General features: G+C 40.5%; 1 protein-coding gene across 13 annotated transcripts in view; it reads right to left on the bottom strand.

Annotated features, from left to right (window-relative positions):
* Positions 1–13,609, bottom strand: part of PPIP5K2 (diphosphoinositol pentakisphosphate kinase 2) — a 120,909-nt gene that overhangs the window by 84,571 nt on the left and 22,729 nt on the right. For 8 of the 13 annotated variants that reach the window (XM_019517221.1, XM_019517220.1, XM_019517219.1 and 5 more), the window contains exons 2-6: positions 9,332–9,732; positions 4,631–4,826; positions 4,425–4,515; positions 2,887–2,972; positions 2,245–2,373 (exon numbers count right to left, since the gene is read on the bottom strand). In XM_019517221.1, the coding sequence (XP_019372766.1) occupies positions 2,245–2,373; positions 2,887–2,972; positions 4,425–4,515; positions 4,631–4,826; positions 9,332–9,475 (646 nt within the window). In that variant the 5' untranslated portion in view covers positions 9,476–9,732. The remainder of the gene's footprint in view (positions 1–2,244; positions 2,374–2,886; positions 2,973–4,424; positions 4,516–4,630; positions 4,827–9,331; positions 9,733–13,609) is intronic. The other 5 variants (XM_019517225.1, XM_019517230.1, XM_019517229.1 and 2 more) reach the window with 2 other exon arrangements.

Raw genomic sequence — 13,609 nt, 5'->3', positions numbered from 1 at the left:
AAGGGGTGGGGGGGGGGGGAACAACACACAGAGCTGGCTCCCGCTGTTGCGTACCACTTGTCCAGAGGCAGCACAGCGGCCTAGTCCCACACCTGCTCCACCCCAGTTCAGCAAGCGGCGGGAAGGCATAGCCCCTGTTCCCAGCGCAGCCTGGTACTGCTCCCGCCCCACCTGCACAGATACTGGTGCACACACTCCCCCACCATGCCCTCCCTGATGAACGGCGGGACCTGCCGGACAAGCAACTTGCCCCAGTCACTCCTTCACCGCAAAGGGTCTTGATCTGCCCCCCACCACACCCCCTCCCTTCCATCACACCAGACTTACCAGCTGGATGCAGCTATATCCAGCATTGTAAAGTCGAAACCCACGTTGGAAGGTTGAAACCAGGTATCAATTTATAAACATCTTAAGTGCCATTCATCGTAACTCTAAAAGTCATAAGTCGAGGACTACCTTTACAATGGTACTCTCTCTCTACATACCTTGCTTCAGCCCCCCAATTCAAGGGGGGGAAGGGAACCAGCCAAAGGGCTGCAGCACAAGCTCACAATAAATTCTACTACAACTACATATTTTAGCACAGGAGCATTTATTCATGTTCCCTTCCCAGACCCTCCACATTGCAGAGTGCCAGTATTAGCACACAAATATTTTGTTGACTTTTCTATCTTTCCCCTGACCCTCTCTCTTGGATATAAATTCAGAATGCTACAATAATCTGTACAAACACACCACATTTCAAACACCAGGAAATATTAAAACCATGCAGATTTATTGACCGAATCATTTAGAACCTCAATTATACATTAAATACCAAACACTAATAAATTGTATAATTATGGGGATGCAAATACTTGACAACCTCTATGTACTCTGCATATAAATTTCCAACCAAATCAGTATTTGTGGGGGTTTGTTTTTTTTTAAATATTATCTATAGCACAAAGTCCAACCAGGCACAGTATATGCTTAGCCAGGTGCTGTGCAATTCTCTGACTAGGGTTTACAGATAAAAGTTTATTGGCACAAGAGATACATGATCAGAGATCAAGGGCTGAAGAAATTCTTGTCTATCCAACTGTTAGAAATTATTAAAGTTCAGAAGGAACTCTGAAACTTGATTTACCATCCAACTCCACCCCATTATTCATAAGCCTAAAATGATAACTATAATTAAATTATTAGATTTAATTATGATGCACAATAAATATAAATACAAAGAGCAGAAGGAGTGACAATGAAGGCCTTAACAAGCTAGTTACTGTTAAGGGCAAGACCTGAATTTACAACAGACTTTATGAACCATTCTAAGGGAACAATTGTGTCATTTTTGGCTGTCATTGTGGCTGCACTTGCATTATTCCCCGTCATCCTCTCAACTGCCCTTACCGGATAAGACAGAGTACATCTAGCTTCAATATTTGCACTATAAAATGTGATTAAAAGAGGTATAGGACATGAATTACTGCAAGTAGTTGTTTTCTGTAACAGTCTTTTTTTTTTTTCCCCTAAAACACTCTGTTAGTCATCTTCCGAATGTGCCCCCACACATGGAACATATGATGATAATCTATTTATCTTCTCACTCATGTTCTTGTGCTGCAGTCACCACACTCAACTTAAAATTCCCTATGCTATAAACTTGCCCTTTGTAAGTTGCCTTATTTCTCTCAACCAGAGATGTCAAAGATTGGGCCAGATCAGGCCCATGGACTGTCCCTTCTCCAGCACCTAGGGCACCTGCACTGCACACAGTGCCCACTCCAAACTGGCTGGGGGTAAAGAGATTATTTAAACACCCTGGCTCTAAACTCATCCATTCTCCTTTATAAGCCTAAGTAATATCCTCCTTTATAAGCCTATCTTGCAGTAAGTCTTAAACAGATTGTCCTCTAATGTAGTGTAACATGAGAGGATCTAATCTTGAGGTTACTACTTAGCACCTTCTGACAACCAGACTGCTTTTAAAAGGTGTCAAATTGAAGATTCCAACAATTAAGTTTGAAGAGAGAAAATTTTCAGAAGGACCTTAATGTCTTAGTTGTTTCGGTACCTCAGTTTTCATTTTCAGATAGGGTTTAAGAGTACTGGCATGCCTCCCAGGGTGTATTATGGTGTTCCTGAGATGAACAGAAGTGCAGTCTAGTTTTACTGTTAGTTTTTGTGAAAACTATTGGTTAGTGCTCAAGGGCAAATGAACATTTTCTTTGCTATAAAGTAGCTGAAGCATTAAAAGATTGCCTGTGTCAACTGCTCGACTCCAATTCATTCCTAGCACTGCTCCATAACCACAGTCCTCACCCAGCCCATAGTTGTAAGTTCTTCCTTTAGTTTCACAATTCTGAATCTTCTGTGGATCCATTATATTAGCTGCAGAGAGACGTGGTAAAATTAGTCAGGCTAGAGCTGCTTCTGGTGGATTAAGTGCAGAACTGGAAATTGCATTTCCTAAGGCGCATCTACACAAGATGCTATGTGCAATAGCTCATTGCTACTGCACAGTAGCGTTGGCAGGCACTAACTGTTGCACTTGTTGCTACTGCGCAGTAGTGCCTGAAAACAACTGTCTGGGGATGCTACTGGACAGTAATGCTGGTTACTACACAGTCATTTACTAGTTCTAAATGACTGCACACTCATGTAGACGCAGCCCTAGGGAACTTTTCCTTTAAAGTACCTGCTTCTTCCTGCCTGTTCTCACCTTGTCCCAGGAATGCAATTAAAAAATGCTAAAGGAAGCATGAAGAAGTCACTGATTGAATCACATGAAAGGCAGGAAAAGGTGTGCAGAAAATTACAGATTACCATTCAAAATGTTTAACAGAATTCTAGATTGTAAAAAAGAGGTCTTTAATACAGTTGTAATGAAAATATGCCTATTACCTTGGGGATTGTTTGGATCACGGTTTAGAACTGCATAACGAGGAAGTAAAATGCCTTCAGCTTTGAGAATGCCATACACTTCTCTCCTAGAAGAAGAACACAAAAGCTACATAGCCAAAGAGGAAAGGCCCAACAAAATTTGCATTCTATAGTGCATGAAAAAGCTTACAGTATAAAACCATGAAAGTATTATGCTACTCTGTTAACTAAACATATATAGTGCTTCAAGAGTTGCCTATCTAATGATTTGAGCATAGCAATTTCAACCAACATCAACAAATAAAAGTCATATGAGAGAATGTTGTTTGCATTGTAATAGCAGCACATGGAAACATTTGCACCACCCAGGTACAACCAAAGTAACAAGAGCGCTCTGGCAAAACCTTTGCTGCATCAACTGGCAGTACTGGATGCATTAAATTTCTTTAGTGTACAAAGGGCTCTAGTCTCTCTCGATTTTATTAACTATTCGTTTGTTAAAATTTGCTTTTTCTGATGTAAAAGAAAATTTACTTTGGATGTTAATAGGGCCTCAGAATGTTAACAACCCAAAAGGCTCTGTATGCATTGTGGATAAAATCTCTGTAATCTACTTTAAAGTTATACAAAAAAGCAAGGTTTTAGGCAGCATAATATAGCAAGAACTGTATGCAGTAACAGCATCAACCATCTGGGGGCATAACTGTTTTCTCTGGTGTATTCTGGAGAGACATACACCCATTCAAATGCAATTCCAATCAGATCGTTGGTTGCTTCACAAACAGCATTATCTTGCACAATAACCATCCTCAGACTCTCCACACTGCTAATATCTGACTACAATGACTTGGGCAACTGCAGACTGAAATGCTCCTAAAGTCAAATCAATTATCTATAAGACAGATAGCAATTACAACTGCTTCTGCTGAAGCAAACTGAAAGTGCGGAAGCTCATTTACTTAATTTCAAAGAAAATCATCATCAGGATCTCATTATTATTCAGGCTTCACAAACTCAAATGACTTGAGTATTAGGGGCACATGAAAGCAAGATTAAGATAATTATTGTTTGTAGTAACTTCCAGTATGAGTGGTAATGACAAAGATAGGCATAGTCTTCACTTTATTTTAGAAGGGCTGAGATTTTAAGATTTTTTGGCACAGGAACTTTCACTAGACTAGCACAATGGAGTTAGGAGACAATTCAGTCTTTAGAGCTAACCACAAAATAAGAAATAAAGTACAGTTCTAACAAAGTAATCAAAAACCACCTAGTCCAACCCAAATTAAGGCTCTCAAGTACATCTACAATTACTAAAAACTTATTTGATAAGTTATTACTATTTGTATACACAGAAACCACCTACATCTGAGATGTCAATCATAATTTTATTGGGAGTACTGCAGAAGAAATACATGTCCTGTACCCATCGCTAGGCTGGCAGCTCCATGGTATTCAATACCACGAGTCTCTTCCCATGTGTTAAAACAATGGTGTGTGCTGGTTTGCAGCCAGACAGACTTGAACCATTTTATGCCTAATTTGTAGTTGTTACTTACCTATCTTGTATGTGATACTGCATATTCAAGTCATTGATTACAAATGGATTCCTGAGTTTGGCATAGGCAACTGCTTTGTCCAGTGGAAATCCTAAACAAGGTTTATTAAGGAATATAGATTAACTTTCTAGGGTTGTGTTTCAATAGTTTAAAATACTCTTTAATTTCAAAATTACACGTGGCCTGCATGTCAAAAGAAGATTTACCTTTAGAATGAAAAGAAATGAGACAATCGCAAAGAGGCCAGTTTTCTACTGCTTCATTCAAAATAACATCCTCTTCAAATATTACCACCATGATGTATTTAAACATGGAGAGGCGTTCTAGAATTTCCTTCATTGGTTTGGACTTGGATTTCTTTGCCATGGAACATATCCCAACTACAATTTGCCTTTCCGGTGGCTGTGTCAAAATAAGGTTAAAAAAGAAGTAGTAAGTTTTTGTTGTTTTGTTTTTGCTTTATAAAGCTTCATATTTTGCAATAATGATATAATGTTGGATAAATACCTCAAATTCCCATCCAACATGTATATGTTACTTTTAAGTAAATCTTGTAATTGTTTACAAGATTAAATGTTAACAAAAATACAGTATCTGATGACTTGTCTTGCCATTTTCATTTAGAGAATTATTTAAATTGATAGTTGCACTATTGGTATATTTCTTTAACAATTCAAAAGCATTTTAAAAGATGTTGTTGTAGATCCTTTCAATGGGGACAAATTTGAAAGAATCAATAATGGAGCTGTGAATGTCAAAATGGGTGGTTATACAACTAAGAGTCATCATAAAATGAAGCTGCAAGTCATTTAAAACGATTTCATTTTTAAACAAAAGCAGGAATCCCAACCATGAATATTTTATTACCTATGACTGTTATAAAATCAATTAGGATTATAATAAAAATAGTGGAAAAAAAATTCCTATTTTGTCCTGTTTTACTTCATGCATTTAATACAGTGATCAGAGATATGGGTTTTCAAGAAAATTTTGAATTGGAAAATTTTCCAGAAAACTTTCCAATGCCCTAAATAGAGCGCGATCTGATTTAGCATGTTTATTTGACTTATATTTAGTAAACAAAACTAAAAAAGTATCTCCATGTCAATTTTAAGTCCTAACAGCCACAAGTATTTGAACTGAAATATTTGATTAGGAAAAAAATTAAATGCAGCACACTTAATGTGGTTTAAATGTTATATTCAAACAAATTCAAAGCTCTGGGTGGAAATGAATTATTTTTATTTGAATACTTGTAAAACTGTAAAGACAATACACAATAGCAAGTACTTCCCCTTACATTGTTTGTTTAAATTTAAGAAAAAAATACAAAGGCTCTGAAAACTCTTGACACTAATTTTAGCACACCCAAAGAACTGTGCATCATATGCTGTGGTTGCCCACTCATCTACTTCAACAGAGTTTAACTCTCTTCCACTGAGGTCACTGCGGCACCTCCGGTTTCACTGTCACTATCAGTAGAATCACTTGCACTCCTTATTAGTTCCATTTCAGAATCAGATTGAGGCAAACCCGTTTCAGAACTACTTGAACCACATTCTCTCTCGCTAAACGATAGTTTTACCAATGAATCTATGGGCAAGGGCAACTTATCATCACACTGCATCTTCTTCACTAACTTGTGTTTCTGACTGATTCTCCACAAGCAAGAGATTTTGAGAAACAGAAACAAACTTAGTGGTGTGTTCGTTTGTTAGTCTATTACTCCTTTTTTGTCTTGATTGAGCTGAAAGGCTTCCAGTTCTGTTCCCAAGAAGCTGCTGTTGGTGGGATGGCTTAGAGCAATCCTGGACAATAGATAGGTGTTACAGTATCCCTTCCACCATGTGAGAGGAAACATTCTCTGCTGCCCGCCAAATGATGTCTTTGCTCCCAAGTTTTTCTTTTGTGCGGTACCCAGCAATGTCTGTCATCACGGCTATTCTGTCAATGTTGGTGACATTCTTAGCTACTTCCATAATTGTAATCAAGAACGGTAGATAATTCATCTTCTGATAAATGGTGTCCTCTGTGTTAAGGATCCAAAGGGTCTGCTGCCAGATGAACTAGATGAGAGCAAAACTCAGATCTCTTAGTAAACATTTCTATTACTACTTTTTTTGGATAGAGGTAAAGGCGGCAAAAGCTCAGTTAGATTTTCATTCAATTGTCTGAATGTCTGGAATATTTGAAAGGCTTGGTGCCTCTCCTTCAAGTTTCTTGATAGCTATTGAAACTGGTACTAGCAAATTGAATGCTCCTTGAACTCGAACCCAGAACACATCACTGTCGAGAACCTGCATCCAAATGTTCACAGAAATAATCTGGGATACTGTGTCATCTATTGAAGCACACTGAAAACAGTTCTTTGTGCACAGCAAACTATGTAAACACTTTGTAGCCAAGCCCCATCTAGTTTCTCCTGGCAATAAAAGTACACTTTCCTTCCCCTGCTTCTCTTTCTGTAATATCTTCAAAGTCTGATTAGGAACATGATGATTGTTGAATACCTTTACACTTGCTTTGTAGTTTCCCATTACTGTCTTCACTGTATTCATACTTACCATGTCCTATGCCAGAAGATTCAACCCATGAGCAAGACAGCCAAATGCTTTAAATGAGGATACTTTGCCTTTAATATTTGCCATACAGCTTTCATGTTACTTGCATTCTCAGTTACAAGGGCTTGTACCCTGGAGGGACCTGCACTTTCAATCTCTTCATTCAGTAATTTGGCTATGTATTCACCTGGATGATGAGATGTGGTAGCAATTGCTTTCAGGAATATTGGTTCAGATGTTGCTAACATAATGTTCAATAAAGGACATTATGTATCAGTCCATCCATCTGACATCAGAGTCAGTGATTCTACTTGACTGATCCTTTGAATAACCATTGTTTGAATTCTGTCATACTTTCCATCTAAGAGAGAATGTGCTAAGTGATAACGTGACGGTAACTTATATGATGGGCTAATCAGTTTATAATGTTCCTTCCAGTATTGATTTTCAGTTATGGAAAGAGGTGTACCACTTGCACATATAGCTTCAGCTAATGTCTCATGTGCTTTTTCTTGATCTTCTTTTGACATTTTGTCCACAAAGCTTGATAAAAAGCTTGACTGTCTGTAACAGCTACTCATGGTGAATCACGTATCTGGTGACAGTTAACCTGAAAGCAAGGATCCTGCATCTTCTTCCCCAAGACCTGGGAGCTCAACATTTTCATTTTCCATTTTTTGCAAATCTGCTATTTCACTTGAGCTACCAAGTTCCTGCAACAAAAGGGGGAAAAGATTTTTATTTTAGCTATTCAAGTCTGGCCTCATCCATCAGAAGGAGAAGCGGCAGGGAGCCTGCTTCTCTCCTCCCTGCCAGAAAGAACACTGCTGCTCAACTTGCTGCTCAGTTGCCCTGGGACTGCAGAGCCAAAGCAAAGTCTAATCTGGCCAGTACCATCAGCCAGAGGACTAAGCTCACTCTGCTGCAGTTAAATAGTTAACGTTTATCTATCATGTAATTTAAAAAAAAATATATTGTTAAGCCTAATCCACTTTGGGTGCTCAGCGCAAGCAGAAAACAAATATTTTAAATAAATAAATAAATAAATAAGAGCCCAGAGTTGCATTAACAGCTTTTAAAATTACAATGTTTTAAAACAATATAGGTGCTAGTCTATACAGTGTGTTGTTTACCATCTTAAATTTGTTTACTTACATAGGATTTCTGAAGTAGGCTTTTCTCAGACGATATTGTTCCACCACTTGGTTGTATTTGCTTTCTGTATATGGCTTGTACTCTTTCAGGACAGTTTCTACATGTTATTAAATGTTTCTTCATTCTTGTTGCGTTGTTAGCATACTCCTGCCCGCAACATTTACATCTACCAACTGTCTTCCTTCCTTCAGTGGCTTGAACTTCACTATAATGATGCCACATGCTATTTTTTTTCTGATTAGGAATTATTATGACTACATCAAAGCAACAACACTAAAAAACTAACAGATCTTATGCAAACACTTCCAACTTCCCCAACTCAGGGAAAAAATGAGACACTGTTCTGTATGTTTGCTGAACTGAAAGTGAAACAAAAACTAATCACAGTATTAGTTTTGGTTTTGCTTTCACATGTAGTCCGATGAAATAAGAATTTTAGCTTTGGTTTTGATTTGACCTGCACAGCCAATTAGGTGAATTCATAACTTCATTTTTGGTTTGGATTATTATGTGAGTGTATTTACCCTACTGTTTAAAAAACAAAAACACATATGTACTCTCTCTCACACTTCCTAGAAATAATCACCTGAAAAACATTAATTACAACTTTGAAACTACAAAGCTTGCCTAATGTTGTATTGGCCTCCATTCATTGTTACTAATGAATTTTATGAAACAATTAATTTTTAGAAATGGAAAATTTCCCATGGAAAAATAAAGCACTGGAAAATTTTCCACTCCACATCTCTGACAATGCCAAATTGTCTTTTAAAAAAAGTTACTTCAGTATGTGCATTTCTATAGACCACAGGGAGTAATAATAAAGAAAGCAGAAAAATGGCAATCGCTTACAAGTAGAAAAAAGGAGTCATGGAAAGAAAAAAAAAATCTTAGGGTGAATTTCCACTACAATCAGACATGCACTTGTGTTCCTGAGATAGCTGTACTCCAGTTTGTCTGGCTGACTGGATGCAGTGAAAACACAACACCATAGGCTTCAGTTGGCCACGTAATTATGATCCAGGGCACACTACACACAAACCTGCACTGCCAACGTAGATATACCACTATCTACTATCTTGCCAATCATAATTGATCATGTGGTAATCAACTACCCCAACAGCAGAAACAGATAGAATGAAGCATATTTGATTCAAATAGTTCCTATACTGATAAAGTTTAAGTACGTACAGAATCATACTCTTCTTCCTCTTCTTCTGCATGGTCATAGAAGCGATTGAAGTCTGAAGATCTGTCCGGATCCAGTAATTCATCTCCATCTTCACCACCCACAAAGAATCGAGGAGGGTCATTCTCTGTTTCAGTAACAGACATGACTACAAGAACTAAACAGACCTAAGCAGAGACAGCAGCCACTTCAGCAGCCAAGATACTGGGCATATTCCCAACGACTAGGAAACACTAAACCCTTGCAGTTTATCACTGGATGTGCTGTCACTTGCTATCGTGATAAAGTCAGCTGCCAAATGCAGTTTTATTGCTATCATCTGTTCATTGTTGGTTTACATTGTTGCTCCAAGAAAACCACCACAGGTTACCATTTCCCTGAGATGATGTGGCAATCTTTTATCCTAAGAGAAAAAAGAAAAGAAATATATAATCACATGCACATTAAATGTAATTTTAAATTTCAAGCTTTGCAATATTTATATGCCTTTGGGATAAAAGGCAGAAAATTATTTAAAGAAAGGGTATCTCTTTCACACACAAGCACACCTGCACCCACCCTGAGCAAAAAATTAAATATAGGATCGCACCATGATTAGAAAATTTGAAACCAGGAAAAAATTTATGATGAAACCTGCTCTCCAAAAAATTCTACAGTAAGAAAGGAAAAACTATATCCTTACTTGATGTCGAGTTTAAATTTCTAGCCTGCTTCACACTTAAAGATTTCAAAAATCAATGACGTGTGGCCTTTTATACCGCAGAGAAAATACAGAATGGCAGCCTTTTGTTTGATCGTGAAGTGTTTTTAAAAAAATTAGATTTACTATTGGTTGCCATGTATTATGCTCATTTATACAGTAATCTAAAAGCACAAAGTAGCTTGGTCAGCCTAGCTGTACAGAAAACCAAGGAGTCCTGACACAGAGTCCCCTATTGTAATTCCTATACAACACTTCTTCCCATTACAGTGTGTGTGCATACTATGCTCTTATGTTCACTTTATTATTTCTTTGGACTGCTGTATGCTGCATCAATTCTCTTAATACACCCCAGGAAATTATGGAATTATGTGCCCGCGCAATTTTGTGCATAAAACATATGACCATGCATAATTTAACCCAGGTGGGCTCTGCCTCCACCAACATAGGGCTCCCAACACTCCAGCTGAGAGCCCCATGTGGAGGCACTGAGCATGGTGGTGCATGACTGGACAGCTGATGAGTGCGGAGGGAAGCTCCTGTCTGCAAGGGGAGGTGGGTATGGGCCCCTGCACCACACGCTCACACCACCCCATGGTGCATAGCCCTAGCTACCAGTGGTAGCAGCAGCAGGCCCTGAAGGTGATCATGGCCACAGCAGGCGAAGCCCCCTGGTGGTGTGTGGCTCCAGCTGATTCCTGGGAGCTGCACATCGGGGCACAGAGCCAGCCTGGCTGATGTGCTGGCATGTGTCTTCAACCCAGACCACGCTGGCTCTGTGCCAGCACATGGAGCCTGCAACACTGCAGGCAGGAGCTGCACACCATCAGGCTGGGACTTCTAGCACTCCAGCAGAAAGCCATACATGGAGGCAAGCCTGGCCCCATGGCATGCAACTCTGTGCCTCCACATGTGGTTTTCTGCTGGAAGCCCCATGAAGAGGCATGGAGCCCACCTGGCCAGACAGCATGCAGCTCCTAGTCCAAGCACCATTGGGTCTGGTGGGCTCCATGCCTCCCCATGGGGCTTCCAGCACTCCAGCAGGAAGCCACACGTGGAGACACGGAGCCCACCGGGCCCAATGGTGTACGATTCTGTGCCTCCACGTGCAGCTTCCTGCTTGAGTGCTGGAAGCCCCATATGGAGGCAAGGACAATTATTCTCAGAGCCAGTTAGTCTCTAAGGTGATAACTACCCAACTTCAGGCTAATTACCACATTTACTCAAATACAAGACAAAGTCCCCCCCCAAAACTGGCATGGGAAAAAGAATCTCTCGTCTTATAATCACATAAGAGGAAATCTCACTAAATACACTGTTTATCATTAAATTGTTGCCAAAAGCAGCATGTGCTCAGCAATGGAAACCAATGATGAGGTTGATTAAACGTTACCAATGCTGAGCATAACTATAAAGCACATGGCCCACATTGGGCAAACATGGAACCTACCACAAGGATGGTTAGTGCAACCCACCTGAATAAAACATATGCTAGTGATCACTAAGCACAAGCCTCTGCACCACCACCCCTTTTTAAAGTTATAGTGCACCATGACATCACATAGCCAGAATCCCTCTGTTGACCCTTATCAGCCTGGCACATGACTAGTGTGGTCCCACTCAGTGTTCCCTCTAGGCTGCACAGGTGTGCTTGTGCCGCGCTGCCAGGTGCGCCTGCACGGCCATGCACACCACACAGTTTAGAGGGAACCCTGGTCCCCCCCTCCATGAGGTGAAGCTGAACCAGGTTGCTTTGCGCCTCATCTGCAGATACATTTTTGGAGCATCCCAGGACTTGCGACCAAAACACCTGATTCCAGCCAAGGGAGGGGGCTAATTAGGACATGGATCCTTGAAGGGAGCAAATCTGGAGTATACACACATAATGACCAAGGCTGAGCTGTAAGGTCATCATGGAGGTGGGACCACACTAATCATATGCACCAGGCTGAGAGAGGGTGCGACAGAGGGATTCTGGGTGAACTGTATGCAATGTTGCTTACCAGGGCGTGACATTCTGTCGACTCTGGTGGGTCCATCCCAACTTTGCAGTAGGTTATGAACCTTCTGGCTTTGGATTAATACCATGCATAGCTTCTCAGCCTCTTGTAAACTAAGATTAAGTGTAGTTACAGCACTGGTGTGACACCTCAGCCTAAATGGATTTAAAATAGCACTGTGTAGTGGAGGATGCACCCTGGTCCAAATGCAGACAGGACTCCCTACAAGAGCCTCATAGTTAGTTTCCTACTGGCCAGCTTCCAGTAGGAAGATCTCAGCTACACGCCGACTTTATGGAAATGGGGAACTCCTCGCTAGCTTGTTCTTATATCCATGGGCAAGTGAAACTCAGGGGCATCTGAACCCCAAGCCTCTGGGCTTTCACCTGCACGTACGATGCCTGCCAATGGATTTGGAAGTACATGAATCCCCAGGCTGAGAAGTCAGGGGTGGAGGATACTTGCCGGTAGCAGAACCACATATGGTTTTTGAATGATTCAAAGGATTCAGAACTGATCTGGCCAATTTGACCTGGAATACCTGTTTATAAAACACCTCTGCTAAAACTTGCAGCAGTTTAAAAAAAAAATCCAACGTGCATCAATTCTGGATAAACTAAGTGCATGGGTATTATATGCAGACTACTACTGCCATGTTTAATTTCAAGGTTATTATTTTTAAATTTAGTTCTCACTTCCATGTGCTCAAGGAGAGCAGGATCTGACAGGAAGGGGAGGGAGAAAAGGTTGCCAGGGAAGACACTGGGATAAAATGAGAGCAAAGGGCTACCTGATCCCCCAGGTTTATTTCCCCTGCCGTAGCAGCAGGAAAGGGACATTTTCAATGGCAAGTCCCCAATAATTGATTCTACACCTGGAAAATAACAACAGGTTTATAAGTTTTACATATATAGAATATAATTATTGGTCTTGTATTCAAGGTCATCTTTTGTTCGAGTAATACAATACCCATCTCAACCTTTTTTTAAAGGTATTGTGAACTAGCTTGATCTACTCTAGTAAGAGTCCTGGCCTAGTAAAGGAACAACAGACCCTAAGTGGTAACACCCAACCACCATTCTCTAAAGAAGTTCAATTGTAACAGAGTTTTGCAATGAGACAACTAAGAAACTAGGGGATTCCAGAAAATAATCCCACAAAATATTTTTTTAAATGGCATAATACAACTCAAGTAAATTCAGCAATTAGAAGAAAAGATAAAGACAGACCTGGAGAACAGATATGGTGGGATATAAAAAGGGAAATCAAGATATAACTAGGTCAGTATATATAATACAAACATTGAACTTCTGCATATGGAAGTGTCTGGCACAGTGGTCTCTAGGGGTGTGCGGGGCCTGGGGCATATAATCCTGTGCAGGGCCTGTGGGGCAGAACGGGGGCAGGAGCGGGTGACGGGAGGGGTTTGGGGAAGGGAGGGCAGGGAGCACACCCTCTCTGTATCTGGCAGCCACCTACACCACCCCAAAGCTGGAGGTCCCCCGTGGGGCCCTAGGAAGGGGCCCCGATCCCTGCGTGGCTGCAGCATTGGTGGCCGAGGCTTTAGCTCCAGGGGACGC

Source organism: Gavialis gangeticus, unplaced genomic scaffold (assembly GCF_001723915.1).
Source record: "Gavialis gangeticus isolate Ggan-Ray unplaced genomic scaffold, GavGan_comp1, whole genome shotgun sequence".
NCBI lineage: Eukaryota > Metazoa > Chordata > Crocodylia > Gavialidae > Gavialis > Gavialis gangeticus.
This window is presented reverse-complemented; position numbering and strand designations above follow the sequence as displayed.